Source organism: Callithrix jacchus, chromosome 1 (genome assembly GCF_049354715.1).
Source record: "Callithrix jacchus isolate 240 chromosome 1, calJac240_pri, whole genome shotgun sequence".
Taxonomy (NCBI): domain Eukaryota; kingdom Metazoa; phylum Chordata; class Mammalia; order Primates; family Cebidae; genus Callithrix; species Callithrix jacchus.
The window spans coordinates 104,724,731-104,743,919 of NC_133502.1; the positions used below are offsets into that span (position 1 = coordinate 104,724,731).

Genomic DNA, 19,189 nt, shown 5'->3' on the forward strand with positions numbered 1-19,189 from the left:
ATTGTTCTCTAATTTATAACTCCTTGTGACCAAGATGGGACTTGAAATTAATAAGTATTTCAAGAAGATATAAAACCACATAAATGGAGGTGTAAAGACTGGGGCTTCAGCATTACAGTTAATGCAATAATAATTCACATTACCAGTTGTGAAATAAGTAGTCATCAGTTGCCTAATAAAAATTATACATATTCAATTTAATCCAAGCAATTGAACAGATATTTTACATAGTACCTATTTCTAGTACTAGGTAAAATCAATCCTCTTTGTTTCCTTAAGCAATCATTAATCCCCAATTTCTTGAATACTAAAAGTCAGTCATTTAAAAATAATTTATAGTAATCCTAATTCATTTATTAAGCCTAAAATTATAGTACAATAATTTTTTAAAACTTTTTTGATAAAAATTACTATGAATAACTATCTCCTAGGTAACTGGCTAAAACTAGTTATATCTGGTTTGATTCACTAAAATGAGTTAGGCCAGTTAGCTGAGTTAGATTAAGTGTAATCAACACTTCCCGTCCATTTTGCATTGAACTCTTTCCTGTGCTTTACAATGCCCACATTCTTAAATATCCAAATTCCTATTTCTGTCCTATAGGGCTCGGTTTAACTGTATGTGCTTTAAATGAAACCTTTTCTCACCCGCACAACTATAGAGTTTCCTCTGGACTCCCACAGGGATACAGCTTGTTGTGACACTAAATCACTTGAAACTCTAATTAGAATCATTTTTTGGTTTTCTTCCTTAAAGGATTCATGAGGCAGAAGCCATATATGAGTCATTTTTACCCTACAGATACAAGTGGAGAACTCTCACATAATAGAAGTGACAAAATAAGTAATTCTGAATCCCATTTTTATCCTAAAAGATAGGAAATAAAAATACCCTACCTCTTCCTTTTTGCACGTGCTGCAGTACGCCATGGCAAGAAACCAGACACACCAGGTGGTAGAGGTGCGGGCGCGTAATATTCTTTACCAAGGGAGTGTTTTCTGCCACTACTTACAGGTTTCTTTGTAGCCAATCCTACTTGAGAAAAGAATCAAGATGCACTAAAGGTCTACAGATTAATTAGCACATGTGCATACTCTTAAAAGAATACAAATGTGCACTTGACAATGACACCAAGGCCATTAAAACAGGATCAATTTGTAAATATCTTTTTACATGGGCCAGTAATGTTTTAAAAATATAAGATGTCTATAGTAACAAGTTATCACTTAAACTAAAATAAAAGCTGAATATATGAGACATGCAGAGCACGAAAAAGTAAAGAAAGCATGTAACCCAAAGAATGAAAAATTATATGTGACACATTTCATTATGCATCATGCAGAAATATTAAGTTATTAAATCTCAGAACATTTTTGGCATTCCTGAATCTCAAGGACAGAACATAGATACAGTCATGACTCCTACCAAACAACCTTCTGAATTGGCCCCAAATTTCAATCTAAGATTAATTTTATCATGTAAAAAATTATCAAAGTTGTAAGACTGAAGGTAGCTGGGTGGTGAGTCAATGTTGCCTGCCTATAACTCTGTCGACCTTCAGTGCTCATCTTTTATCATTTGTTTAAACGATAAAAGAATGAAATATAAAGTCTTATCCTATATTTCAGTAAGTATCTTAGTACAAAATACTTGGTAGCAAAAGCTAGACCTACCTATTAATATTTTATTTAAAACAAATAATGTATTAAAATTCACATTTAAATATAGAATTGCTTCTGATATCACTGAGAACAAAGAATACAGGCTTATTAAAAGTTATATTTATCCTTCCAATCTATTTTACTATGTAAGATCTACTTTAGCAGCATTAGAACAGCATCTACAAGAACGTGTATGTGGTAATACAGGACAAATATTTCCCAGTGTAACTTACTGATAATCATCACCACATGGTGCTATGGAATTTCTCTAGACAAATTTATATACCTCTTAAAATATACAGGAGCTCTGTTCATCGTGTGCTGTTTTTAATATAATTATCCTCAAAAAATGTTCCTGTGCATTGTTTGTATGTGTAGAAAGTATTTGTTTGTTTGTTTTTCTTGGAGATGGAGTCTTGCTTCGTCGCCCAGGCTGGGGTGCAATGGTACAATCTTGGCTCACTGCAACCCCTGCCTTCCAGGTTCAAGCAATTCTCCTGCCTCAGCCACCTGAGTAGCTGGGATCACAGGTGCACGCTGTCACAGCTGGCTAATTTTCTGTATTTTAGTAGAGAAAGGGTTACCCAGGCTGGTCTCAAACTCCTGAGCTCAGGCAGTACGCCTGCCATGGCCTCCCAAAGTGCTGGGATTACAGATGTGAGCCACGGCACCCAACTGCAAATATAAACTGTAATTAAAACCAAACTAATTTACTTATCTTATTAGGAGATGTTGAAAAAATTATAGTGAAAGTTCCTATCTGCACAAATAACTGAAATATGAATGTGACATAATTTATATAAATTATATAACCCCTATACTCACTGATACCTATTAAATATACAGCCAGACACTGATTTGGCTTACCTCTATGTCTCCAAATAACTGAGGCAAATACAAAAAAAGCAATAAAGTTACTCTTAAAATGCCTCAGTGAGCTTGCAAACTTCATATTTCCAATTTCTTTAATCATGCTAAGAAAAAAGATTTTGTTTTTTATTCTCAATGATTTCCTATTATGTACTACTAGCTACTAAAATTACATTTCTTATATGTTTTATATTTTATGTCATATTGTTTTATATCTTAGCCATTTTTAAGCATATAGTTCAGTGATATTAAGTCAAATTATATCTTTAAAAAATTTCAAGTAACATCTAAATAAAAGATTATCCTGGTGTTAATTGTTCGGTGATCTTAATGTACAGGGTATGTAACTAAAGTCACCACAAACCTTTTTCTGTGATTATAAACATGTAAAATTTATTTTGTTTCCTCTGTATTAGCGTTCCTGGTTTTACTCTTTCAAAATTCAAAGTTACTAACCAGAAAAGGTCACTTTCATATTAGATTTGGCTTAACTTAATTCCACTGTCATTCATTCTTATCATTAAAAAAAGGCTACTTACGACTAAAGATAATGTGTTCTAGAAAACAAAACTTAAAGACTCTTTAAAAACAATACAAAAATATCAGAACTAGATTATGCCAAATTTATATATTCAGGAGAATGTGAAATTTATGCCATTAGCTGTTTTTTAAAGATTTTTTTAAAAATCTTTTTTTTTTAAAGTTTTATAAAGATTTTTTTCATTACACTTGGTCACAAAATTATAGATAATTTCAAAATTCTAGACTAAATATTATTTGGCAGATTAAATAAACAATAAATCTCAAACAATTAGAGAATGTTTGTCTAAAATGTTCTATCTCTGGGTAATAAATTTACCTGCAGTATTGTTTTATAAGGATTACATACATTTTAAGGTTTTTCATCATCGAAAGAAGCAAGGTATTACCTGATTCAACAACTTTGGGTAAGAGTTTGCAAGGAAGGAGGAGGAAATAAGGGGGAAAAAAATGGAGCTGGGAAAAATTTTGTTTCTATAATATGAAAGAGTAATTCTTCATTTATAACAACAACAACAAAAATCATACAAAAGCACTGCTACACTGTCATCAAAGTGCATCCCAAATTTCAATTACAAAGTATCAAAAGTAATCATCAATCAGAAAACGTACCCAAAATGATGAATATTGTATGAAAAACAAAGAAGGGTAATTTTAAAAAATGAAGTACTAGCATCACTTTCCTAATGATTCATTTACTATTTCTACATTCCATAAATTCTCATAATCTTATCAGAACAATTGTAGCCCTCATAATATGCATGGAGTCAATATTGGTTGTTACTGTCAATAGGACACGATGAGAAGAGATTTTAACACACTAGAGCATTAGTAGCATTAAAAAGCCAAGACAGAAAAGGTTACCAATTCTAATAGTAGCTTTTCCTTTGTGACCACTTCCTAGAATTATAGTTCTCTTTTTCTGTTTCGCAGTTTTGGATGGTTCCTTCACCGATGGAGAAGTTATCCACTGGTACTAGAAGAGAATATACTCCATTTCAGTTATAGGTCATTCATGAGCGCTTGATCATAAATGGAAATTGTTAAGATATTCTAAGTTAATAAAAGGTTTGCAATCAGCAATTCTGGGACTCTAAATTAAAGAATCATAGGGTATTTACAAAAATAGAAAAGACATTTGATTTGACTGAAAATTTAAGATGGCAGAAAAGTGCCTTAATAGTTTCATTTTATTAAAAACAGACAAAAAACTGGGCACAGTGGTATATACCAATAATCTTAGCTACCCAGGAGGCTGGGAAGGGGTGACATTGCTTGAGCTCAAGAGTTCGAGGCCAGGCTGGGCAAGACAGTAGTGAGATCCCAGAAGAAAAACAACAATAAAAGATAAATTCTTTCTGGAGGAATAAAACATGATATACCTCTGATCTAGCACTCCTTCCATTCTGGAGAACTTTTTTGATAACTGCTTTCATCATAGAATGATCTAAAGTAAAATAAAATTGAAATTACAGTAATTGTTTCACAATGAGTGGCTATTCCCATTTAAAAACAAAAGCCAACTAATTATTGCTTTTCCCATGAAATTAAATATAAATTCCATATAACGTAATTATATAACTTTTCCTCCTTTCAGTATTCGAACTTCTTCCTCAAAAACAAAATAAAGTATGCCAACACACATATTGTGCCTAGTAGCTACTATTTTGGCAGCAGCAAAGATCAAATCTAAATGCTTTGGAACTAAAGCAGCTTTAGATACCTCTACATAGGAAATCAAAAGCCTAGACACCCGTCCAGATACTTAGATACTTAGATGCCTAAAAGGCACCTAATATACCCAAATCAAAGTCATGATGCTTCCCCAAAGCTGCTCTTCTCCACAGCCTCCTTTTCTCTACAAATGGTACCACCCAGTTGTATGCAAAATCATCTAAGACTTTTAAAAAAATTACTATTTCCTTTATATCCCAAAAGTCTTGTTAGCTGCACCTTGCTTCAACCACTTTTTACCACCTCCAACCTTCCACCCTAAGCGAAGCCACAGCCATCTCTAACTTGGATCAGTGTGAGTTTCCCAACTGGTCTCCCTCTCTCTTATAGGCGCCTACAAGTCTATTTTCCACACCAAGTCGTCTGAATTACTACTTGGAAAATAACCCTTACCAGCTCAAAATCCTCCCATGGTTTTCATCTCATTTAGAATTCTCTAAGTCCTTACTGTGACTTTCAAACCTTACAAGATCGGGCCCCTGGCTAGTTGTCTGACTTCATAGGATACCAGGCTCTTCCTCACACTCAGTGCTCCAACCACTTTGGCCCTCTTGCTTTTCTGTAAATACTCCATTCACCCTGCCACCTATGTATCTACATATTCATCGCTTCCTCATCCTGGAATGTACTTATCTGCATCTACCATGGCTTGTTCCTCTCTTAATCAGGTCTCTGCTCAAAGGTCACTTTTTAGTGAAGCTGTCCCCTAACGAACCTATCTAATATAGCCCCACCTGCCCCCATCTATTTTCTTACCTTAAGGTATTTTTGCACTTCCTACCATATAAATTACATTACCAATCTGAGCTCTGATATCACTCCCCCACTAGAATGTAAGCTCTATGAGAGCTAGGCTTTTTACTGCTATATGTTTAGTGCCTAAACCAGTATCGAGCAGATAAAAGTATTCAAAAATTACTTGTTAAATCAACAAATGAATGAAATACTATTTCCAAGAATTCAGAAGTTCCACAAGAAGAAAATAACACATTTAGTGGAAGCAAATTTATTATCTAGGTTCACTCCCATTCAGAGTAGCAATCAAGAGCAACTTAAGTATAACTCTTTTCATCAGTAAATATCTACTAAAAACATACAAAAGTGCAAGATTGTAGCGACATACCAATGAGTGGATTTTTTCTTATATCCAGAATGACCAGAGTTCTGTTGGTTTCAAGGGCCTGTAGCAAAGCCTTTGCTCCTTCATTGGTAAGGCCGCACTGTTGCAGGTCAAGAGCTTTCGATGAAAGACAAAGGGTCACTTGTTAATTCCATACAGATTTAACATACAAGACAACTCCCATTTATTAATGCCTGGAAGACTACTGCCCAAGACTACTCATGGCCAGTTTTTAATCTTGGGTATTGACAAAATGAAAATAGAAAAGCATATGCACACACATAGTCCAAAAAAGAAACCCTCTTCTTGGATGTGCCATGATTATCTTCCCTTGAGTACCAATAAATTATCCAACACATTTTACAATTACGGAGCTGAAAAACAGCTCTATATAAAACATCACAGAATATCTGTTCACAATTAGGAAGGATGCTAGTGACAGTATAAACCTCATAGGCAAAAAATTTCTGAGTTCTGGGTGGAACTCAGAAATTGCATTAGATTAATCTTCAAATTCAAATTCAAACTCGAAATGACTCAAAACATTACATTAAAAAGGGAAAAGAAAATAGAAAAATGTAAAAACTGTTAGTTTTAGAATAAAAATAACAAAGAAAGAACACTATGGGGATAGAAATAATGAATCCAAAGAATGTGTGAATAGAGATTACACACTAAAAACCTATCAGGAAAAAATGATGGTCATGAACTCTCCCTCAAATAAAAAGTCAAAGAACTAAACAAATGCTCATAAATACTAGTAACACTGAGGTTAAACAATCTACTCATTTAAACCCAAAAGGATTATCACAAAAGTACAGGTATAAAAAAAGATTACATCAGAGCAAAAGCACCATGTATACCATTACATTCAAATAATTGAAGTGTTTCAAAACCCCATGTTATCATGTTATGGACTACATGCTTGTATTCCCCAAAATATAAATTAAAACCCTAATCCCAAACAGGGTAGTATTAGGAAGTGGGGCCTTTGAGAGATAATTAGGTTCAGTTGAGGTCTCGAGAGTAGAGCCCTCATCATGGGATTAGTGTCCTTCTAAGAAAAAAAAGATACTAGAGCTCCCTCTCGCCACCATTTCAGGATACAAAAGCCTTCCATAAGCTAGGAAGAATGCCCTCACCTCACACCTGTCTACTGGCAGCTGGATTCTGGACTTGCCAGTCTCCAGAACTGTGAGAAATAAATGTCTTCTCTTTAAGTCACCCAGAATAGAATTCTGTTATATGCTTCTGTAACAGAATATCAGAGAATATACCATGAAGCCCTAAGACACCAAAAGACACAGAAATAAGTCAGATACATGGAACTGATAGAATATGGTACAACCTTTACAAATTCTTACTGCCAAAGAATGAGCATAGGATATAATTATCCAACTAGTCAAATTAATAAAAATAGCTAGTAAATCTCACTAGTAAATCAAATGAATATAAACTACAACAATTAAATGTGATTATGCTATCAGATTGGTGAAGGTCACATTTAAAACAAAAAACGAGGAGAACGATCCAAGATGGCCAATCGCTAACATCTCGGGATTGCAGCTCTCAGCGAAAGCGCAGAGAACCAGAGGATGCCACACTTTCAGACAAATTCTGGTCACTCACGGAGCAGAAGAACCCCAGTGGAGGAGCCAGACGGGTCGCCAGCGCGACTCTTGTGGCAGGCGCAGCGGTTTCTCCGGCACCTCAGCGTGGCAGCTCTCGGAGCAGAGTAAACAGGGCTGGCTCCCCTTCTGATCGAGGTTTGGAGGACCCACACGGGTCCCCAGCACGACTCCTGAGGCCGGCGCAGTGGTTGTGATGGCACCTCGGCGCGGCAGCTCTCGGCGCAGAGTAAACAAGACTGGTTCCCCTTCTGACCGAGGTTTGGAGTCCCCGGAAGGCAGAGTCGCCTATTATGAACACAAGAAGGAAGCCAGACAGGAGAATCCTGGGCAGAAAAGCACCATCAATCTTAATGCCGCTGTTCTGGCCCTGGGAACTAACAACTTGGACGTCCACTCAAGAGACCTAATCTGAAAGTAGGTAATTTCAAAGACGACAGGAGGATAAATATACAATGATGGGAAGAAACCAGCATAAAAAGGCTGAGAATACTCAAAGTCAGAACGCCTCTCCCTCTAAAGATGATCACAGTTCCACATCAACAATGGAACAAGGCTTGATGGAGAACGAGCGCATCCCAATGACATAATCACTCTTCAAGGAATGGATAATAAGAAACTTCTGTGAGTTAAAAGAACATGTTGTTGCCCAACATAAAGAAACTAAGAACTTTGAAAAGAGGTTTGACAAAATCCTATTGAGAATAGACAACTTAGAGAGGAATATAAGTGAATTAATGGAACTGAAGAATACAATACAGGAACTCCGAGAAGTATGCACAGGTTTAAACACTCGAATTGTTCAAGCAGAAGAAAGGATATCAGAGGTCAAAGTCCAACTTAATGAAATAAAACAAGAAGACGAGATTAGAGAAAAAAGGATAAAAAGGAATGAGCAAAGTCTCCAAGAAATGTGGGACTATGTGAAAAGACCAAATTTACGTTTGATAGGTGTACCTGAATGTGACGGAGAGAATGAATCCAAGCTGGAAAATACCCATCAGGATATTATTCAGGAAAATTTTCCTAAACTAGCAAAGCAGGTTGATATTCAACCCCAGGTAATACAGAGAACACCACAAAGATATTCCTCAAGAAGAGCAACCCCAAGGCACATAATCGTTAGATTCACCAGGGTTGAAACGAAGGAGAAAATACTAAGGGCAGCCAGAGAGAAAGGTCAGGTTACCCACAAAGGGAAGCCTATCAGACTTACAGCAGATCTCTCAGCAGAAACTCTACAAGCCAGAAGAGAGTGGGGGCCAATATTCAACATCCTCAAAGAACAGAACCTTCAGCCCAGAAATTTCATATCCAGCCAAACTAAGCTTCACAACTGAAGGAAAAATAAAATCTTTTATGAACAAGCAAGAACTCAGAGATTTTATTACCACCAGGCCTGCTTTACAAGAGCTTCTGAAAGAAGCATTACACACAGAAAGAAACAACCAGTATTAGCCTTTCGAAAAATATACCAAAAAGTAAAGAGCACCAACATAAAGAAGAATTTACATCAACGAATGGATAAAACAGCCAGTTAACATCAAATGGCAGTAATCCTAAATTTAAATCGACTAAATCCCCCAATCAAAAGACACAGTCAAAACCCAACGGCATGTTACATCCAGACCTGTTTCACATGCAAGGATACACAAAGACCCAAAACAAAGGGATGGAGAAAGATTTACCAACAAAATGGAGAGCAAAAATAAATAAATAAATAAATAAATAAAAAGCAGGAGTTGCAATTCTCGTATCGGATAAAATAGATTTTAAAGCAACAAAGATATAGTGGTAAAAGGATCAATGCAACAACAAGAGCTAACGATCCTAACACCCAGATACGTAGAGACTTAGATTCAATAAGACAGAAAATTAATAAGGATATCAAGGACTCGAACTCAGATCCGAAACAAGTAAAGTTAATAAATATTTATAGAGCTCTCCACTACAAATACACAAAATATACATTCTTGTCAATACCACATCACACCTACTCATATAGGTTTAAATGAAACATTGATTGGCCATTATTAATACCCATTTTTTTTTTCAGAATAAAGCAATATTTCTGTTCACCCTCCCTCTTTCTCTTCCTCTTTCTTCCTCTCCTTTACTCATTTTTTTTTTCTTTCCTTCTCTCAAAAAAAGAAAAAAAAAAAAAAAAGAAATCAACTTGTAAACCTCTAGATCCAGGTCAGCAATGTCTCTCTCATTGCTTGATTTCCTTCCTCCCTCCCTCCGCCCTTCCTCCCTTCCTTCCTCCCTCCCTTCCTCCTTCCCTCCCTTCCTGCCTTCCTCCAAAAAAAAAAAAAAAAACCTTTAAAATGTGTAGGCTCTGTTAACACAGCAACTGTCCTAAGAATTTACCAAAAGGAAATAATAAGAGACATGGGTAAGGACATGTATCAAAGTACTGTTTATAACAATGAAAAATTGGAAATAGCTTATATATCTTTTTTTTTTTTTGCCAATCAGTTTGAGCTTATGAGGTTGCTCAGGTTAGCCTTGAACTGATGACCTCGCCTTCGCGAGCGCCATGAGCTCTGGCGGGAGCCACTTTGGACCTCAGCTTATATATCTTAAAGGAATAGATAAGCTAAGTGTACTATGGCATATTAACATAATGGAACTCTGAACAGGCATTAAAAATTGTAGGGTAAATGTAAATTTATTGATTTAAGATATGCTATAATAAGTGAAAAAAATTGTAAAATTCAGAGAGCAATCCCATTTGCATTAAAAAAGAAAAAAAGTTTACAAAAGGTAAACTTTTGTAAAGTTTAAGGTTTTAAAACAGACACAATCCAGTATTTATGAGACTATATGGCACAGCATTTCTGGAAGGCAATTTGGTAACATGTATCAAAAGTTTTTAAGAGATCTATTATACTGAGTTACTCAACTTTAGTAATTTATCCTACAGAATTAACTTCAGGCGGGGCACAGTGGATTGTGCCTATAATCCCAGCATTTTGGGAGGCCAAGGCAAGAGGATTGTTTGAGCCCAGGAGTTTGAGACCAGCCTGGGCAACACAGCAAGACCCTGTCTCTACAAAAATACAAAAAATTAGCCAGGCATGGTGGTGTGCACCTGTAGTCCCAGCTACTCAGGAGGGTGAAGTGGGAGGATACTTGAGCAAGAGTTTAAGGCTACAGTGAGCTATGATTACACCACTGAACTCCAGCCTGGGCAACAGAGCAAGACCCTGTATTTTTTTTTTTTTTTTTCCTTTGAGACAGAGTTTCGTTCTTGTTACCCAGACTGAAGTGCAATGGTGCGATCTCGGCTCATCGCAACCTCTGCCTCCTGGGTTCGGCAATTTTCTCCTGCCTCAGCCTCCTGAGTAGCTGGGATTACAGGCATGCGCCACAATGCCCAGCTAATTTTTTGTATTTTTAGTAGAGACGGGGTTTCACCATGTTGACCAGGATGGTCTCGATCTCTTGACCTCGTGATCCACCCGCCTCGGCCTCCCAAAGTGCTGGGATTACAGGCATGAGCCACCACGCCCAGCCCGACCCTGTTTTAAAAAAAAAAAAAAAAGTAAGTTCAATGGACACAGAGATGTATGCATAAGGAGTTTACCACAGAGTTGTTTATAATAGGGGAAAAGCACAAACTGTCTAAATATCAAATAGTAGGGAATTAAACTATTATGCGTCAGTGTAATAGAGTATGACATGATACATCATTAAATGAAAAAAGCAGAGTTACAAAATAGTAAGTGCACTACAGTTCTGTTCTTGTAACTCTAAGCACACAAATATATCTGCAGGGAAAAAAAATACTGAACGTATATACACCAAAATGAATAGTTTATCTCTAGGCATTGAGTTCATGGGCAGTAATTTTTTTTTGGTTACATGGTATTTTGTATAAAAAAAATACATGTAACTTTTATAAAGGCTTAAAAGGAAAATAAAACCTATTAGAAAAAAGGAGGCTTTTTAAAAACCTTAAGACAACATTATTGTGCCAAGAGTTAAGCATATTTAATATCAAAAAATTCAATATTTTCATTTAACTTACCTCTCAGCCATAAATCCTCACTGAGAGAGTCTGCAAAAGCACTCGCACCTAGGTCACCAATGAGTATGTTGCAATTCAAGGTGATGCGCCGTAAGCCAGCCATACAGTCAAGATCAGGTCTCCTATAGCGAAGACTCTCAGCCCAGGTTTCTTCATGCCTTCTCATAGTCTGATACTTCAAAGATTTAATAAGATGAAATTAATACACTTGGATAAACAGGAACACTGAAAGGAACTAAATACAGCTGATTACATCAGAGCTTTACACACAAACCAAGTACCTATGCCAGGAGGGTTAATCTGAGAGACTGATGAAATTGATTTTGATTAAGGAGTCCAGTGTCCCAGACCCTGGTCTGCCACTGACTAGTTTTGTGACCCTAACCACTAATAACCTGTTACTGATTACTTTATGTAAACTGATAACTCAATTAACTTCTAATAATTTTATTTGCTTTATGCCAAGTGATGGTACTGGTTCTAAATTCTATCATTGCTAAGCCTCTAAGTTATATCATTCTGTTCTCTAGTGGTCTCTAAACACTTGACGGGCCATCCTGCAAGTAAACATTTAACATGTATGTTATGTATTAATAAACTATAAACAAGGAGTTCAATATACATATTTTATGTATATTATAAGCCAAACAGAAACAAAAGATTTTTTAAATGATATAAAAACAAATATAGAGGTTAATATTTTCTTCTCTTAACCTAAGGGATCTCACATATTTCTAAGCTTTTACACACCAAATTTAGAGGCCTGGAATATACAAAGCCAGGTTGATATGCCTTAAGAAATTGGTGGGTTGAATTTAAACCACAGGTGTTATCTTAAAGGCATAATCGATTCTCTATATCCATAAAGTAAATTTTGGTAACAGGGAATACTGATTTTAACAGAAAAAAAAAATCTTATTACATTCTAAAACAACAAAAGATTTAAAGCTCCTATTGACTCTGTCAAATGAAAATTGTGCCATTTTCTATTCAGAATAACTGTATAAAAGCAATAAGAGGAAATAACAGCAAACACTTAAGATAGCCAGGCACTATTTTATATACATAAGTTCAATAAATCCTCAGAATGATAGAGACAGTAGGTTTTCTTATTTATTATACACATTTGATGGATGAGAAAACTGAGGCACAGAGAGGTTAAGTAATTTGCCCATGGTCACAAGTTATTAAATGGGAGAGAGCCTGGGTTTTAAACTAGGCCATCCGGCTTCAGAATCCACATTCTTAACCATTATCTATCCCATAGAGAGTGGGCTTTCACTGTAAAGGCCCCAAAATAAACATTTTCAGCTTTGTGGGTCATACAGTTTTTTTTGCAACTACTCAACTCTCCTAGTGTAGGGTGGAAGTAGCAATAGTTAGTATGTAAACAAATGGGCATGACTATGTTTCAAAAACTTTATTTACAAAAATAGGTGATAGGCTAGATTTGGTCCACAGGCCACAGTTTGACGACCCTTGATCTGTACCATCAAATTACTAAAAAAGGCTTCATGTCAAATTAGTATGTAATTTTATCCTAAATATAGTAGTTATAACCACTATAAAGTTGTTAAGGCACCTTTAAAATTACTGTTTTACAAACCATATTTACAGAAAAACATTATTATATTTTAAGTCTCCTATTTCTAAGATTAAGCATACTACCTTTACTAAATGGTAGAATCCAAGGCTGAAAATTGGTCACATTCTTTAAACAAAGCTGCAATCCTCATATGTATCAAAAGACAAAAATAACTGCTGTCTTGTAACAAAATATTAATGTGTGGCAATCATATAACACACTTTCATGAAAGTTGGAACATAAAGTTACCTTTAAGATCTTGGCCATATGATCTGCTCCCTGCCATGTCAGATTACATCCTGTGAAGTTAACTGTCTTAAGAGTGATAGAGCTCTTTATACCTTGACAAATAACTAAAATGAAAAAAAAAAAACACACACACATAGAATAAGATGAAGAGTCTATACAATCCAGTCAATCTTGATTTATTTGCTCATCTTGTATCTTTTCTAGTTTATAGGTGCAGTCTTAAAATCACTATTACAATCTACCAAAGAAACTGACAGATTGGTACATTCTATGTACCATAAAATGTGTCAGTAACAAAGAGCTACTCCATTCTATAGCAATAGTTCAATTCGACTGAGATGCTAAAATTGAATAGCCTGAATATTGCCACCTTACTCTCAACCACACAGTGCAGTTCTGTGTATGTTTTGAGACATCTGAAAGAAAAACATAAAAAACATAAAACTCTTCCTATTTTCATTTCCAACAGCAGACCTCAATATGTTATCAATTAACAATTTGGTGTCAACTACAAACACAGAATTTATTAGGTGCTATACTTGAGCATCTAACATGCTAGAATAGAAGACAGAGGACTTCAAACTCTCTGCTCCCTCAAACTGAAATACAGGCTTCCTTACCCCTCCAGACCACTATTCTACACAATGAACACAAATCAAGACTTCAGGATCCCAACCAATAGTCACCTTCTGTGATTATTTTCATGACCCCCACCCCCTTCCCCCCTGAGTTTGCCAGTCTTTTATATGCTCCTATATAGCACTTTGCTTATATTTTCTATTTTGGAACATATCACAGTACATTAAAGTTGATTGTATATATGTTTTAACTATTTAAAATAATGATTTTTCTCTTTATATCTTGCTATTTCCTCCCCATAAATATTTCCTGAAGAAAATCCCTAAACAGTGAACAAACACAAAAAGCAGAGAATACCAGATGGTATGTATTTGTGTGGTCTGTGGTTTAACACAAACTTAAGTAAAGTTAGTTCAGATTATATTCAGCATGCCAAGCTTTAATGGTAGACTTGAGACTGGACCAAGGTTTGAACAAGCACATGAGGCAGTAGTAAGAGAAAGGTACAGATGGGAATTAGCAAGGCATGTAGGGAAAGATGAAACCAGCCTGATAGGACAAGAGTGAAATGAGATTTAAACTCACCTTCTAAACCTCCATCTCCAATTGGACAATTTGCAAGAGACAGGTGCACCAAAGAAGCCGATTTATTCAATCCCTTTAATGAGGGAGAAAAGTTAAAAATGTTACTGAGGTTTTTTTCCTCCAAAAGCAACTATCAAATGTCTACAGGCCAAATTAGAGAACACTTACCTTTGCTAAAATAGTTAAATCCCTCTCTCTCAGAATCAGTCCATTTAGCTCCAGGTTCTTTAGCACACTTGATATACTTAAACAGCCTTTAAGAGCTTTACACAACTGAAAGCTCACATCTTTGCATCTTATCACAGGAACACGACTTCTGCAAACTTTATTTATGTCAGAACCTAAAACAAACATAAAGGAAAATTAGTGACTTCAATCCTACAATTTATTATTCAAAAACATCTTCTCTATGCTAAGATATAGAAATGACCCATGTCCTTAAAGTCCTCTTAATGACAGACACATGTAAACTCAAGCCACATGAGATACACACAAACTACGTACATAGAGGTTCTTATGGAAGCAAAGAAGTTGCACTGAAGGGATGGATTCAAGATAACCCTGAAGCTGAATCTAGAAAGATGAGAATGACAACATGGGGTCAGAGTGGTTGCTGCACTAACCAGAGGGAGCAGCATGAGCAAAGGCATCTAAACCTGACACCTGCCGGGCACTGGAAAACTGCAGGTAGAGATGACTAAAGCCCAGAGGTTTAGCAGGAAGAGTCAAACATACAGAGGCAGGCAGAAGCAAGCCTGGCAGAGTTGGCTATTACCTCACAGGTGATGAAGACCAGGGCTACCACTGACACATTAAGGGTACCCCTAGCAGGTTAGAAAAATGTACCTCACTACTGGAGGACAAAAGAGATCAAGGAAATGAGAAAAAGCTCCTCTTCCTCAAGATGAACTAACCCCAGGAGATTTGACAGAACACAGCTGGGATTTCAGTGCCTCTGTGCAGAACACAAGCTGTGAAACTAATACACACTGGTCCTGTGTGGGCATGCCACTTTAAGCATATCTTTTCTTTTTAGAAAGATCACTTGAACCAAAGAAAGCAGATGAACTGAGGGGCAGCAAAACTAGCTAGGAGCTTCTGCAATCGTCCAGGTAAAATGTAATTAAGGAGGCACAGCAATCCTTTTAACAATGTTAAAGTCTACAAACTAGACCAACCAGATGCAAGAGATAAAGAAGGTTCAGTGAAGAATATCTGAAGAGAAATGGTCTATAATACATTTTTCTTACATTCAGTGAAAAATAATAGGCAAGATCTAGTAGGCTAGCCTTGACTCTAAGGTCTCTCCCATCTTTAACTTCTTTTGGGGTGTGTGTGTGTGTGTGTGTGTGTGTGTGTGTGTCATGGACAGGATCTCATTCTGTCACCCAGGCTGGAGTACAGGTCACAATCATGGCTCACTGTAGCCTTAACCTCCCGGGCTCAAGAGATCCACCACATCCAGCTAATGTTTTTTACCTTTTGTAGAGACAGGGGTCTCACTGTGTTGTGAGATCAGTCACAAACTCCTGGCCTCCCAAAGTGTTGGGATTACTGGTGTGAGCCACCGTACCTGGCCTGGTTCCTGTTATTATTTAGGTTAAGTAAAATCCCTTCAGAGGTAAAGAACAGTTCCTACAGCTGAATGAGATGTAGAGAATAACCTAACTTATTTTCAGAAGTATATGTATTGAACTGTACTTGTAGAAGAGATGGTGCTAACCCCAGAACCTAGAAAAGGGCTAGGCACAAGACAAAGTGGTCAGGTTGTTTTTAAATATATCAACAATCATTTCCTCTCCTATATCACACATCCTCCATCTTTCTCTCAGTTTACAAACATATTCACATCCACATCCATTTAAAAAACACCTTTCAGACCTACGATTATCTGCATCTTCTTTGTGGGTAATCTAGGTCCCTCCCATGTTTTCTAATACCTGTCCTCCCACAAAGCCTGTATCTTGGGTCCAGATCTGCCTAGCAGACACATTTGGATGCCCCACAGGCCCCTCTTAAAACATTAAAGACAAACTGAGATCCTCTTCCCACCCCCAATCTCATTCAGCTCAGCTGTGTGTCATGGAAAGATGCTGCTGTGTTTCACTTACAGATGCTGCTGTAAACTGTCACCCACATTTGCTGCCCTCCTCTTCTAACTGGTCACCAGGCCCCTACCTTCTCTTAGATACCTGAAATCTGGCCCTTCTTTTCTTTTTTTCTTGAGATGGAGTTTCGCTGTTGTTGCCCAGGCTAAAGTGCAATGGCACAATCTAGGCTCACTGCAACCTCTACTTCCTGAGTTCAAGCGATTCTCCTGCCTCAGCCTCCTAAGTAGCTCGGATTACAGGCACCTACTACCACGTCCAGCTAATTTTTTTTTTTTGCATTTTTAGTAGAAATGGGGTTTCACCATGTTGTCAGGCTGGTCTCAAACTCCTGACCTCAGGTGATCCACCTGCCTTGGCCTCCCAAAGTGTTGAGAGTACAGGCATGAGCCACAGTGCCCGGCCCCAGCCCTTCTTTTCTGTACCTTAATTTGGGCCATTGGATTACAACAATTTATTCTCCTTCCAATTTTAATTTGCCTTCCGTATGGAGGCTAAAGTGAGCTCCTATAGAAATTCCATCTCATCATCCTAAAATGGTTTCCCAAAACCTTCAGGATAAACATCCAACTCCGTGATAGGACAAAGACCCTCCCTGTTTGGCCCCCACGAGGTTTCCAGCTTCAACTCTCTTTGCTCTTTCTCCAACCTTATATTCCGGTCCTGTGCCTCAGCTTGCCATACTCTCTCCTACTTCCAAAACTTTTGCATAAACTGTTCCCTCCTGTTACCTACTAGCTAGCTTCTATAGGAAGCTGCCTCCATTATGTAAAAATTGCTAAGTGCTCGATGGAATAACAGCATTTTATTATATATCATGGTTGACCTAACATATTTTCCGAATAATCAAAGAATCTGGATCCCTAATTATACCACCTTACATTTATAAATGGCTTGTATTTGTAAAGCACTTTACACATTTCTTATATACACCTTAAAAAATGAAGACAGGCCGGGCACGGTGGCTCACGCCTGTAATTCCAGCACTTTGGGAGGCCGAGGAAAGCGGACCCCCCGAGGTCAGGAGTTTGAGACCAGCCTGACCAACATGGTGAAATCTCGTCTCTAATAAAAACACAAAAATTAGCCGGGAGTGGTGGTGCGTGCCTGTAGTCCCAGCTACCAGGGAGGCTGGGGTAGGAGAATCGCTTGAACCTGGGAGGCGGAGGTTGCAATGAGCCACGATCCTGTCACTGCACTCCAGCCCGGGCGACAGTGACACAGATCTTAAAAAAAAAAAAAAAGACAAAGGCTGACATGTATTAACTTCCTACCTGCTTAGTTCTCTATCAGGCAAATTAAGGTCATTCAATAAAATAGGTAACATCTGTCCAATGTTTAATGACGTCCCAAACTGTGCTAAGAGCTCTGCAGGCATCAGCAGCGCAGGGAATCCTAGCAATAGGCACATACCCAGGTCTCTTTATTAAGTTCATGTTACGGATGAGCACGCTGAGGCCCTAGAGACCTTAAGCGACTCACCTAGCTCGTGAGTGTCCAGGCCACACACCCAGTCCTTTGCACACATACCCCAGCACTGGACACCACCCACCTAAAAACCCGCTTCGCCGCACGGACTGAGGGGCCCTGGAGGCGGGAACTACAAACCTGTGTCCCCCAGCCAAGGCTGGAAGTAGCTCTTGATGGAGATCAAGGGCAGGTCTTTATTGATCTTGAGGGTGCTCAACAGAGGCGCCCAGTCCACCCCGCGGAGGCGATCTGCGTTGAAGTCCAGCACGCCCTCCCGGAGGCAGGCGCGCAAGGCGGGCAGCGGCACCGAGTCCTGCAGCGCGCAAAGGTATTCGTAGTGTGAGAAAAAGTCCGCCGCGCTGTCGCGGCGCAGCTTCACCGAGTCGATCATGGCCCGAGCGCGGCCTCGGGGGATGCCCGCAGCAGAGACGCCGCCCGCGCCCACCCAGGAGTCCGAGGTCTCCGCCCGGCCGCTCCGGCCTCCACGGCCAGGCGGAGGCGGCGGCCCCACACCAGGCTCAGAAGCCGGAGTTGTTAGGTCGGAAGACGCAAGGTCGGAGCTCCAGGCTAGGCCGTTCCCTCAACTCCCGGCTACCGCACTGCCTCCCGCCCAGAGGCCCTGGCGGTTGGCGCCCGCAGCATAGTCCTCTGAGGCGCCGGGTTTCAAGCCGGTGGGCGGTGCCGCGAGGCGGTGCACGAAGACGTCAACGCGCTCGCTGTGCGTCTGCACGCAGGCCCCGCCTCCTGAGGACGGGTGAGCTGGCTGGGACCTGAGATGGTGGTCGAGTGAGTTTGAGGGTTTGTGAAAGTTTACCGATCGATCCGAATAAAAGCAAAATGTGTTGTAGGGCGCGGTGGCTCACGCCTGTAATCCCAGCACTTTGGGAGGCCAAGGCGGGCGGATCACGAGGCCAGGACTTCGAGACCAGCATGGCTGACGTGGTGAAACCTGTTTCTACTGAAAATAGAAACGTTAGACGGGCATAGTGGCGTGCCCTGTAATCCCAGCTACTCGGGAGGCTGAGG

The 19,189-nt window shown here is 38.7% G+C and overlaps 1 protein-coding gene across 14 annotated transcripts in view; it reads right to left on the minus strand.

The window, feature by feature from the left end:
• The window catches only part of CEP78 (centrosomal protein 78), a 38,719-nt gene extending 19,886 nt beyond the window's left edge, over positions 1-18,833 (minus strand). For 6 of the 14 annotated variants that reach the window (XM_035304300.3, XM_078349298.1, XM_017972725.4 and 3 more), the window contains exons 1-10: positions 18,302-18,833; positions 14,754-14,926; positions 14,586-14,658; positions 13,422-13,525; positions 11,588-11,762; positions 5,930-6,043; positions 4,455-4,519; positions 3,937-4,048; positions 2,530-2,547; positions 898-1,033 (exon numbers count right to left, since the gene is read on the minus strand). In XM_035304300.3, coding sequence (XP_035160191.2) covers positions 898-1,033; positions 2,530-2,547; positions 3,937-4,048; positions 4,455-4,519; positions 5,930-6,043; positions 11,588-11,762; positions 13,422-13,525; positions 14,586-14,658; positions 14,754-14,926; positions 18,302-18,554 — 1,223 coding nt within the window. In that variant the 5' untranslated portion in view covers positions 18,555-18,833. Of the gene's footprint in view, positions 1-897; positions 1,037-2,529; positions 2,548-3,936; positions 4,049-4,454; positions 4,520-5,929; positions 6,044-11,587; positions 11,763-13,421; positions 13,526-14,585; positions 14,659-14,753; positions 14,927-18,301 lie in introns of all 14 variants that reach the window. The other 8 variants (XM_078349317.1, XM_078349306.1, XM_078349292.1 and 5 more) reach the window with 2 other exon arrangements.
• Positions 18,834-19,189: the final 356 nt, after the last annotated feature.